At 43.9% G+C, this 12,878-nt stretch overlaps 1 protein-coding gene across 3 annotated transcripts in view; it reads left to right on the top strand.

Moving 5' to 3' along the window:
- The window catches only part of rtkna (rhotekin a), a 56,759-nt gene that overhangs the window by 12,064 nt on the left and 31,817 nt on the right, over positions 1-12,878 (top strand). The window contains exon 1 of one of the 3 annotated variants that reach the window (XM_076270378.1): positions 1,365-2,034. The exons of the other annotated variants lie outside the window; for them this stretch is intronic. Within the exon in view, the coding sequence (XP_076126493.1) occupies positions 1,942-2,034 (93 nt within the window). The 5' untranslated portion in view covers positions 1,365-1,941. Of the gene's footprint in view, positions 1-1,364; positions 2,035-12,878 lie in introns of those variants that run through there. 3 annotated transcript variants of the gene reach the window in all.

Here is a 12,878-nt window from a genome sequence, read left to right as displayed (position 1 = left end):
GAGGAAACCTTCATGTTCTCCCATTCTTATGGAGCCACCTGTTGTGGCAGTGGCACTGTTAAAATACCTTGGAACACTGACTGAATCCCTCCAGTGACCCCTTACTAGTTCCTTTTCTTGACAAGACCTTTTCACTTTCTATGTTTGCTTGAACTTTTGTGTCAAGTTTACCAGTCGTACGTGCAACACGTGTTCTCTCAAGTATGCATCCCTGTTTGCCCGTGTTGTTTACTGAAAGGATGTTTGGAAGTCGGGGCGAGGGTAGGCCTACTGGTGTTGTTGTCGCTGGTGGGTGTTGAGAGGAAGATGCCAATAATCCCCCTGCGAGGGCTTCACCCCCCAGGCGCATACGGTTTGCTCCCTGTGGCGAGGGAGAGGCGATGATTCAAAGTGTCTTGCCAAAAACTCCGGGGAACGCATGCCTGAAGGACAATGCGACAGCTCTGCGTTTTTAGATTTATCTCTGGATTGACATGGCACCGCCAGCGAACTCGGTTCAAGAGAGGATACATTGTGTGCATTTGACCTCTTCCACCCAGCGTTAACATTTAATCTAGCCTACTTCACTACAAGAGGCGCACTGCGCAGCACAGGAAGCCAACTGGTGTATAAATAGCTGAATGAAATTCAGTTTATGAGTTGAAAATCTGTGCCCTGCGTTGGAGGGGGTCCAAACAGACCCTACCCGTATGCCCCCAAAGCCTCTTCCAGGTTGTGTTTTTGGTATGGCAAAATTATCATAGCTCATACGTTTGCACTTTCTCGTGAATACATGACCTAATGAACTATCTTGCACTGCTGGAGTACATTAAGCGACTAATTGACTCCAACAATGATAAATGCTAGTGTTATAAACCCTAAAATACATCGTTCATTTTGCATAGGCGATGACCGAGCCATTGAAAATCTTGAGACTGTAGAAATGAACTTTTCGGGTCGAAATGCTGTTATGATACCACAGCTGTAACAGATGGCCCCTTTGTCTCAGATCTACGATTTCTTAGCTGAGCTTCAACGATACATTTATCACATCATATTTTCCTCGTGCTACATTTAGGTTACAGATTACTGTCAATTACTTGTGAAGTAAAGAACAACTGTTTTTGACACCAGATAATAACAGAGAGCTTTTATACTGATTCATCGGGGATCAGTTTCCATATTTAACATAATCTTCACAATATTGTTGGTAAGTGGTGGTTGTTAGGTTGTTTTCTTTTAGTCAGAGTGTTTTACTGTATGCGTTAAGGCACCGTGTTAAACAGCAATCTGAAGTTTATTGGATCATTTAGCGCTTGGTCCAGTCACTCTATAAACAGACGGCTCACTGTGCGCTTCCACGGAGGCGATGCCCTTTTGTAGCGTGGTCTGAGCGGACAGACGGCGCTCTATCAGGACGAGTGGACAAAAGAACTGCATGAGAAAGACGCATTATCCCCACAACTGCTAGGGAGAAATGAGTGGGGGTGTATGTAGCGTTTTTTTTTGTGAATCAAGTCTGTGCGTGTTCCTCTGAAACAGCGAAAGTACAGAACACACTGAAGTAGGCTAACTGGGCGTTGTAATGGAATAGTCTGCTTTCTTGAGAGAGAGGAAGTTTGCGTCTACCTCTGGCATTTTGCGGGAAGGTCTGCGATGTACACGTCCTACATTCTGTGAGTGAATCTAAGTTAGGAATGTCCTGGACGACAATGTTATTTTATTAATTTGCGCAACGTCTTTGTTGAATCAAAGGTAGCTGACTATCTGAACTCAACTCACTAACTCACCCGATCGCTAATTTGCGGACAGCTTTGGTCGTCGGTGCACAGCTGTATCATCTGCTGATGATGTATTTACGTAAGTCGGTTACTCTTTCTGCGTTTGCTCTTTGAGACAAACTTCTCTTTAGTCAGATAAGCCATAAAGGATTCGGAGGTGAACTGACAACCTGGATGCAGAATGCAAATGGAGAGATTCGCAGACATGGAGAAATTGCGGATATTTGAGGACCTCAACATGATGTATATCCGTCAGATAGCCCTGAGTATACAGGTAATTATGCACCTGATTTGTGTTGTCTATGTGAGCTTCTGTGAAACTTGTCTGTACGAACTGATACGCAAGAGGAGTAGCCTGAAACATAATTCAGGATATATCTGATCGGTTTGCTAAATATGTAAACAAAAACAGTCGCAGCTGTACTTAATAACTTTGTAAACTTAGTTCTCACATTGCTGACGGGACAGGTTTGTCTTTTCTTTATTGCTGTTTAATAGCAGTTTATTTATTGTCTTGGCATATGAAATTTGAAAAAAGAGATCCCCCTCAAACCCCAAGACAGAATACGGCCTCATCAATATTTTAAGGGGATCTTATAAAAGTGTTATGCCAAGAGTGGCGTGTTAAATATGAAGTGATTAGAACATGACAGATTGAGAACAACAGGCATGGGGTCTACAAAAGGTTAACCACCCAATATTCAAGAGTAGCCTGATTCCATGTTAAATATCAGTCACTGAAGACCTTAATGGATTTATCACAGAAAAAGTTCTAACTTGCTGTTCAGAATTATTTATTGGGGAGAAAAAGACACTTGGCCTCTGCGAGTGGCACTGGGAATATTTAGATAGAATTTCATATCCTCTAGCCTTTGTTTCTCCCCTCTCTTCTGGTTGCCAAAACAATGTTGGCCCCTCTGCTTTGCAGCTGTTGCGTGTTAAGTGCGACCAGTAGTGTCCCAGTGTTACACAGCCTGACAGGGAGATTGCCCATGTAGTGCCTCTGCCACTGATGAGCCTGGGAAGGGAATCATAGCAAAAAGAAAAAGTGGCACACTGAAAGAATCTCGTCTCCCACACTCCAAAGTGATCTCATGCAGCGATCTGAGGTTTCGCCTCACAATCTGAAACACGCACTGCCAAAATCACATACAAGAAAGATAACAGATCTGGATATTCCCTGACTAGTAGACCCTTCTCATTCTGTTCACATGGACCCTGCCTCGGTTATTGCAGGTTGTGAAAGAGCACTGACCATTGAGTAGTTGAGGTAAATGTGAGAATAGATTTTTGCTTTTCTTATTTGCCTCCACACACACAGCGCGGTCACTCAAACGGACAGTGAGGAGAGTTTCATGTTCAGACATGACTGGTGCCTGCACGAGTTAAGCCATTTCGTCCAAACCATCGTTAGTCAATCAGTGTCAGACCACTCCCAATTAGATGTTTCAAAGAGTTGCCTATCAGAGCAGAGATTGTTTACTGCATGCCCATGACTGGGGAAGGGGGGGGGGGGGCAGAGAGAAATGTCCAGAATGCTTAGCTTGTGTGTTTTTTCCCTTTGGCTTGATAGATAGCTGTCTTTTTCTTGCAAATGACAAGCGACCCAACTGTTCTCTCTGAATGTCTCTACAGGCTGTCCAACACTAATTGACTCTCTAGCAGATCCCGTAACTTCTAAATGAGCTAATTAAATAATCTCAGTCACCCTCACGCTCTTGTGTGTGTGTGTGTGTGTGTGTGTGTGTCACACTCTTACTGGTGTGTTTGTGTGTGTGTGTGTTTGTGTTTGTGTGTGTGTGAACAGCCATCCTTTTTGTATCAAACAGCATGGCCCTTTTCCAAAGTGACCTCGAGAGAAATTCCTGATATTCCCAACAGGCTTGCTGGATGGCCTCCTGTGTGGTTGAGGACTAATAAAAAGCACAGCGTGAACACCAGGACGCATGCTTGCCAACACTTGGTCCTTTAGAGGTGCCATTTGTTATGGCAACCAATCTCTACATTTACTTTTATGTTATCATGCATAGGAGCACCGTTTGTTGTGTTGGCTGACCTGTGCTCTGGGCATTGTTCGCTGCGACTCTTCAGTTTTCCGCGCGTAAAACTTCACGAGAGAAGCGCACAGCTGTTTGAAAGAATACAGGCCGCGGAACAGCGGCAGAGTGTCTGACCAGTCGGGCTTTTATAGAAACGTATGAACAGCCTCATCTGCGACCTCAGGAGTACCGCTGTTTGTTCAAGTTTTAACAAGTCCCCTTTTCAAAACGGAGGCCGCTGCATTCCTCCTCTCTTTTTTTCCTTTCCAGCCACCTCTGTTTTTCTCTTTACAACACCCTTGTCACTCCTGAACGCCAGGAGCGCGCCTCCTCCCCTCCTCCCCTCCTCTCCTCTCCTCTCCTCTCGTGGCGTAAACTCGGGTAAACCTTTTGTCTCTGGCCCTCGGCCCAGTCCGGCAGAGAGACAGCTGATGGGAACAGGAAGTGAGTGTAATTTTTCGGCGCTCTGCTTGTTCGGCCAGTATGATGTCATGGTCAGGCCGCGACTCCAGATGCCGTTACAAAGGAGTGTTTAGGATGTCCTCTCATGCCTCTCTGATGGGTCACTTTCTCTTTAACACAGACGTTGGCCAGCTTCCCACTGTGTGTGTGTTTTTTTCAGCTAGTGTGAGAAGACAGGCTGCGGCTGCAGTTGTTAGTGTTCTCTCAGCCTTACTGTAGGACCCCTTTGAGGGGAAAATAAACCTGTGCGTCATTGTGTTGAGCGCAGTTTATTAGGCCTACATTAAATGTGCATTAATTACCCAACACACAATAGGGTTAGTCACAGTCATTATGTTACAGGTTTCCAGTACTTGGCCATGATGGGAATTATGAAATCTACAGCATAATATTAATAAAACAACAATGCTGATATTAACAGCATAACTCTCTGCCCACTGACTGTGCAATGTCACACTCAGTAAGAACAATGTGTGTACATGAATGGGTACAATAGAAAACACCACTCCAAGCCTTCAGAATGGCCATACAGTCCTAGTTCTACAACAAACAATTTCCAACAAGATAACTATCAAAGCTAAAAGCATTTTTTATGAGGTGGCTAGCTTCACATGATTAGACTTTATAAGATTGCAAGACGTTGTCATCCTTCAACACATACCAGGGTGTAGTTAGTTAGATGCACAGTGTGGGCAGTTTGTGTGTGTAAAAAAGTCTTGTGTGTATAAATCAGTCTCTTGTGTCCTGGCCAAGTCTCCCCAGGCTTGGACACAGTGGCATCAGCCCACTGCAGCAGGAGGTCCGTCTGTCTGCCCCCCAGTGTTGGAGAGCTGCAATACCACTCTCCATACTGCTCATACTACTGTAAACGACAGTATAGTACCACTGCCTTAGAGTAAGTGCCTGGACTGATCAAACTTGAAGGGTTGTGTGTGTATTTGTGTGTGTGTGTGTGTGTGTGTGTGTGTGTGTGTGTGTGTGTATGCATGTGTGTTTGTGTGCGTGTGTGTGTTGGTATGCATGTGTGTGTGTTTGTGTGTGTGTGTGTGTGTGTGTGTGTGTGTGTGTGTGTGTGTGTGTGTGTGTGTGTGTGTGTGTGTGCATGTGCAAGGGGACAGGAGTTAGACCTTTAACACTCTGGAGCTGGTTACTGGCTGCTAGAACGTACATACTAAACAGTTAGATATCTTACAAAAGTCAACCTCATACTACTCTTAACTCACCAGTCACCATTGCATAACAAGGATCAGCCAGACACACCAGTCACACCAGATGGGTTAGGCGCTAAATGGAGGGATAGTTTCAAGCATTAAGAAGTGTTGATTAATGAAGCGGATAAATGCACTCTGAATAATAAGATAACCAGGCTTTCCCTGTAAGGCTACTATATGTGGTTCATGGTTCAACTGGGAGCTTTAGGGACATGAGATTCAACTGGTGCTTCATCACGGATGAGGTCAATGGGAGACAAGCCAGAGGCCAATGGTGTGATCTAAAAACACACTGCTCCGTGCTACTTTAGAAATAAGCTTAATATATATTAAGCTATATTTAGTTTTGTTTTCAGGACTAGCCTAGGAATGGCCTATTAGTAATAGTGCAATGAAACACAACGTTTCCTTATATTCCATAACATTCAGTTCATAGAGGATGAAATTGTGTGATTATGTTTGGAAGATTAGATATAAATGTACAGAATACAAGATCTTAAAAGACAAAACCAAATAAATGCATGAAAGTGGTGAGAAACAGTTAAATGAGAAGACTTGCAGAAAATGTGAAGTGTTATGCAAACAATGGCCTATGTCCATCAGCACCACACCCAAACTCTCACTTATTTCGGAAACTTTCTGGCATCAAAATGTGGTCAGAGAAACTTAAGAAACTCAGGAAAAGTAGGAAAAAGGAATCAGGGTTTGCACCCCTGAAAGGAATTTTTCAAAAGGACAAAATCAGCAGGTTTACAATGTAAAGCTAGCAAACGGAAGAGCATGTGTCGTGATTGCTGAAACCCAAATGTGAAGCTAAAGTGTACTACCACCTACTACCTGCTGTAGGGTTCAGTTAACAGAGAACAGCATTCACTCTCTCATCCACCCACAAGTCATGCATTCATCTCTCTGTAGGGAGCTTGGAGGGCCTGCTCATCCCCTCCTTCTGTTGGTTCAGCTGTGGAGCTGTTTTGGAAGACTCCAGTGTCCCAGTGAGCTCTGCAAAGATAGAAAGCGAAGCTAACAGAAACCAGCCATCTCCGTGAGCGTAGCATCTATTGCCATGTGTATTGTATTACGGGACAAGTACAAACATTCAGCTAAGGCTGTAGCCTCTTCCAACAAGTTACACAAACACACATAAATATAAAAAAGAGGATATGCTAATGAATTCAGTTGATTTGTGTTTGAAAGACAGCGACCTCCCATGCCTCTTCCAGCTTTTGTGCTTGGTGCAGTTGATTGGAGCTGTGCCATTAATCATTTACTACAGTAAGGTAGGATGTGTCAGTGAAAGCACGCTTGTGTGATTTTCAATCTCCTCGCGCTTCCTGACGTGAGCACCACTGCCAGCCCTTGGCACTCCTCGCCCATTCTCCAGGAGCCGTGGTCTGCGCCGGGCCTGCTCTGCAGCACAGAGGAGGGGAGTGTTGCGAGTACAAGACGGCGAAGAAAGGGGACATTGTGTTAGGTCACCCACGCCTCGTTCCAGAACCACCACCACAACCACCCCACCCACCATCTCCCCTTCTCTCGATCAGCCCCCCGCGTCCCTGGCTCGGGCCCTGGGCTCAGCCCTTTTGCGGGGTGGGGACTGGTGGAGCCGTGCTGAATGGGCACTCTGTGCAGCAGAAAACAAGTGGAATGCCTCGGCCAGAGCCAGCTTCCTTTGAAAAACACCAGCCGGGGAGCCAGGGTGTTGCAGGAGAGTGGAGACAGAGCAGGGAGAGAGAGCAGAGCAGGGGGGAGCAACTGCCGCTGGAGCCCAGCCTGAGTCCTGAGTCCTGCGTCCTGCGTCCTGGGGATGGGGCTGGCCTTGGCTCCTCTGAAGTTTCTCCGATCTCTGAAGCACAACGCTGGCACTAGGCTCCCAAATTTCTTCCCTAAAGTTCTTTCTAGGCTCCAGTCTCCTTTCGCACATGAACACGAAGCCTCATAAATCTAATAAGAAGTCACAGTTATACAGCCTGGCATAAACTCAGCTCTGTTTGGAGAGAAGGAGCAGGAGAGAGAGAGAGAGAGAGAAGAGGGTAGAAATGAATATGTGCTGTGCAACTAATTCAGGAGTGTTTTCCACTCCTTCGTATACACCCTAGTGAGCAGAAATATGAACAGTGTTTAACTACACCCCTGTGAAAACATCCCAGTATTCTCCTGATTCACTCAGTATGCGGCCGGCTGCACAGCTGCAGAGAGTGGCGTTTCTCAGGAACATACCCCAGATCTGAACCTAGCTTTTGTTATTATTAAGGACATCAGTGTTGTATGAAAATACAAAGCACAATGTATGCATTTGTCAGTAGTGGCTGTAAACATGCAATCAACATGAGACGGGAGGAATTCTATCCTGTTGCGACATGAGTAGGCCATCTGGGCCTTAGGCCTTGGTCAGCCCCCCTAATAGCTAGTTTGCTAATGCAGTGAAAGTCATTTCAAGTTAAACTAACTTCCCAGTTGCAACAATCTACCGTTGGCTACATTAAGACAAGTCACGTGTTGTTAGGTGGTTCATATGGGAATCGGATACAGAGATCCTTCTGTGTGAATTTACCTACAGCATACCTCTGGCTTGCTATTGGCAAGGTTTACTGTTAGTACTTACTACCACTTCTTAGCAAAATTAATATTCTCTCACTGTTATGACTTTTTGACCGCAGCCCCAATAGATACTATTGCATGTATTTTTCCAGTACCAATGTGAACATTATCATGAACAAATCCATGTCCTGTTCCCTTGTGCAACTCTAGTATCTAGGCTTACCTGCTATTTATACCCCTAACCTTCAGTTTCACAACACGCAGCTCCTGCAGTCATCACTTATCCCAGCCGTTACGACCCATGCTTGTACCTGTGTCTTCTGTCCTTTCAACAGAATGAATCATTGCTCTCCCTATTTGTGCTTGCCAAGCACAGGTTTCACAACTAAGGTGTTTGGCAATAGCTTATGCTTTGACTACAGAGTGTTCCAAACCTGCGATGACTGACTGTGTGTGTGGGTGTGCATCAGTATATGTGTGTGTGTGTGTGTGTGTGTCTGTGCATTTGTGAAAGGGGGCTTTCTTGGAAATATCACGGTCTGGCTCAGGGTTGTTGTGGATGGGGATACGACTGAGTGAGCAAGTGAATAAGTCATGATGTCACTGAGCCCTCCTCTGCCTGTGATGGATTGGGATGGAAGATAAGGGTCTTAAGGGTCAAACAGTTTCCTGGACTTTGTGACTGTTTCACATGGACTGTATTATACTCCAGTGGTTAGATATCGTGGCAGGCTCTCCAGGCAGATTTAGTGGCGGCTCTGCTGTTCGCACCGGCCCCCCATTAGAATGGATTTTGGAATTTCAGCAAAGAGAGAAAGAGAAGAAAGAGAAAGAAAGATGAAGCATGACAGAAAATAGAGAGACAGTGGAAGAGGGAGCGAGAGAGTGTAGAGGACACACATGTGAAAATGGCTCGTTTTAAAGATGAAGGACGGGGGATTTGGAGTCCAGTCCTCCAAGGGAAATATGCTGCTTTAGGCCCCTTTCCTTTCCAGATTGTTCCACAGGAAGAGATGCTTGCCCTCTCACTGGCCTTGCATACGGTAGCAGAGCCAGGTCCTTAGTATTATGGTCTGTCCTTAACCTACAACACAGCTCAGATTTTACAATGCATGTGACAGAACTTGTGATCTAGCATGTGTATACAGCCAAACATACAGCCAAGATTGAGTTATATTAATTCAGTGTGCGGACCAACAAACTCACCTACCTCTTCACTACAGTGAAATGTTAAATAAGGGCCAGTATATTTGTTAACTATTCAAACTTGCAGCGAGATCCTAAAATCTGATTAACTGTGGGGTGTCAATACTGCTATTGCTGATTAGATTGGCATCCTCTTTCAGATATAGTCTACCATATGCACTGAACGAATGCCTCCTTTTCAAAGGGTGTAACATGTCTCTGTGTTTTGCATATACAAGGCTTTTTGTATGTGCCAAACATTTGTCTCAGACTGGTCACACACTATTTAAGACTTTAGTATCTAGTTTCAAGCTGGGGGCTGAGTGCACAGGCCTTATTTATCTCTCCCTAGTGGTCATCTCCACTGAAGCAGTGCCATTGGTCACTGGAGTGTTATGATTTGGCCTGCACTTGGTTTTGATTGGTTAGTCTTTGATCCCCATAGACCAGATCTTGGCGTAACACTTGTCCAGACCACCTGCCCCTTGGTTTATTCTAATGTGCATCTGCCTGTGTGTGTGTGTGTGTGTGTGTGTGTGTGTGTGTGTGTGTGTGTGTGTGTGTGTGTGTGTGTGTGTGAGAGAGAGAGAGGGAGAGAGAGAGAGAGAGAGAAATAGCCTAGATTTCTTACATCTATACATGCCTACAAAATAAAGTGCTCTGTCAGAAAGGGACCATTCCAGCCACAGCCTTTGTGAGAGCTCTTATTAGTGGCACACAACGAAATGACAGAGGTTATGTAAGAATCTGCATCGGATTAAACTTGGTTGTGTATACAGCAAGGAAGGAAGTGAGCTCCAGAACTGACCTCTTCGATAGGAAACCAGATTGTTTGTCTGGGAATAAATCAGTGAGAAAGTAAATAGGATGCAGCGACATAGCATGAAGTTACTAAAGGTCACTAATGGACAAGATGCCAAACTTAATGAAGTATGATATATAAAAAAACAAAAACGACATTTACCTACGGTTATTACATTTAAGGAAAACCAATGTTTGTTTGGAACATGATACAGTTGTGTGCAACAAAACAATAATGAAAAGAACTTGTTCATAATAATGCCCACTGAATGACTTTTGTTTCATTGTTTCATTCTTTCCTGGGTGATTGGGAGCACACACTGACTGTTTTCAGGACCACTGTCAGTTTATGTATTAATATTATAACATACTCTAGCTCCTCTATACAAAATGACATTTATTTAAAATTGCAAAGAGCACTGTCATCCATTGTAAGACTTAACTACAGTTGATTCAAAAAGAAAAGAGCACTTTCGGAGGACTGGACATCAGATTGCTCTGCTGTGCAAGTGAAATTAGCTGTTTTATGGCCCCAGGTTCATCAGATCACAGGGGTTATTGGAGGTCTCTGTCTGCAGAGATCTCCCCTTACCCTGAGCCACTAGTGATATTTACTGCACAGAGAAACACTCCATCATAGTAGCATTCTGCAGAGCAAGTGTGTGTGTGTGTGTGTGTGTGTGTGTGTGTGAGTGTACTGTGAAATATATCTAAGGGTCCACTCTCATGGTCCCCATTGTCCAGTCTGTCCTCTCTCCATCTGTTTTTTTCCCGGTACTCCTGCTTTTTCCTTTCCCCCCTCTCTCTTTCCCTCCCTGTTACCTTCAACTCTCACCGCCATAAACCCTTCAACACAACTATCTCAACCAACTCATCTTGAACGGCACATTGTCTTTAAGCATGCAGGGTAGTGCTACTGAATTCCTGAAGAACATATGAGCCATATAATAGCAGGAAATGTTATGTCAGGCTTTTGTTTTGTAAAGAGTTTACTGGAGCTTTCTAAAAAAAATTGTGGTTATCCTTGGGAGGTCTGCATTTTCATTCTAGTTTTAGTGTCGAGTTGAGAGAGAGAGAGAGAGAAACAGTGATTATTGGAAATACCTTATTTTTGTTGAACCCTTTTAGATTTTATGGGGCCCTTTGATGCTTACAAGTTGTTTATTATGCTTACAAGTTGTTTATTATGGAGTTAAGGATCTTAAACTAGTTGATTGTATTGAAATTTCTCATGTGTAAAATATGTTCTGTGTCTGCAATTCTGCTTGTTTGTTAGTAGATTAATTGAATTTAAAAACAATCAGTCATCATGCCATAAATCTCAAATCTCTGACAAAGATTAATTTTAAGGTAGTGTTAGAGTTTCTTCATAACTAGTGTAAAAGGCATGGTTATGGTTATGAGGGTATTGGTTATTCTGTAAAAGTCTTTCTTCTGTAAAACTAAGGGCTAGTCCACACGTACGAGACCGATTTTTTTCCCCTCCGTCTTCCCTGAAACCGCATCAAGAATATTTGCGTCCAAACGGATCCATCTCCACACGACTCAACACGTTACTTCATACCCCATGCCTATAGGTGGCACTGTTTCTTTACAGAAATTGACCAAAACTTGCACTTTACAAACAGACAGAATAGGCTACGACCAAATGGCTAGTGCAAGGAAACCAGAATTGTTTGTGTGGACTGATGGTGAACTGTCAACTGTAAAACTAATAAACTTTATTTTACGGTTTGTGAAGGGTGCAGTCCCGTCCTTTATTTGGCTAATGCAGGTAGGCCTACTAATTACCTTTACTTTCTTTGGTTGTAGGATAGTCCGTGATTCACATTAGTTTTGGCTATCACCGCAATTAGGCTACTAAACGCAAGGCTTACCCAAGTTCTGGGCTATTCTGTCGCCACATTTATACTATTGCTATAAAACCTTCGTTAGTAACAGTCAATACTTTTGCCTGCATCAAATCGCGCATTCGCATTCAGTGTGCTACCATCGGCTTAACGTGAGTTCTAAGCGTCTTTGTATGCTTATATCTGATTTCACTCGACTGTGAATACATATATATATATATATATATGTTGTAAGACATGTAAAATAAATGAATGACACTGGCACTGCGCACAAATTAATGTAGCCTAAACTTACACCGCACTTTCCTAATAACTTAAGTTCTCTCGCGTCACTGACAGTAGAATGCATAAAAAAAACACCGGGAAAAACAGTGGTCAGTCCATAAGCTATCGGCGCTGCGCAGCACCAGTTGTGAGATTTATCTTACGGAGTGTAATCGTAGGTAATGTCATGTATGAAAACTAGTATTGTTAGGCAATACTATAGGTGCAAGTCCAGGGCAGCTGAGGTGTGGCAATGACATCATCGATACGCAAGCAGGATGTGCGGTTTCGCTGTCTAAACGAATTCAAACGGGCTACGGTTTCAGATTTCTCCACTCTGGGACCAGGTTTCAGAAAAGTGCGGTTTCGGGCAGTGCGTTTACAGGATTCGTTTGGACGCTCGGCCAAGACGAAGCAAAACCTCTGCGTTTAACCTAAAAAGCGTCTCCGTGTGGACGGGCCCTAAGGCCTAGTCCACACATACGAAACCGATCTTTCTTTCCTCCGTCTTCTCTGAAACCGCATCAAGAATATTTGCGTCCAAACGGATCCATCTCAACACGACTCAACACGTTACTTCATACCCCAGGCCTATAGGTGGCACTGTTTCTTTACAGAAATTGACCAAAATTTGCGCTTTACAAACAGACAGAATAGGCTACGACCAAATGGCTAGTGCAAGGAAACCAGAATTGTTTGTGTGGACTGATGGTGAACTGTCAACTGTAGTCAACTGTAAAACTAATAAACTTTATTTTACGGTTTGTG

This window comes from Alosa pseudoharengus, unplaced genomic scaffold (assembly GCF_046254945.1).
Source record: "Alosa pseudoharengus isolate Yale_2024_CS ecotype anadromous, Long Island Sound unplaced genomic scaffold, YU_APseudo_1.1 YU_APseudo_1.1_scf_6, whole genome shotgun sequence".
Taxonomy (NCBI): Eukaryota; Metazoa; Chordata; class Actinopteri; order Clupeiformes; family Clupeidae; genus Alosa; species Alosa pseudoharengus.
The sequence above is the reverse complement of the archived record's forward strand: the minus strand, read 5'-3'. Positions and strand labels throughout refer to the sequence as shown.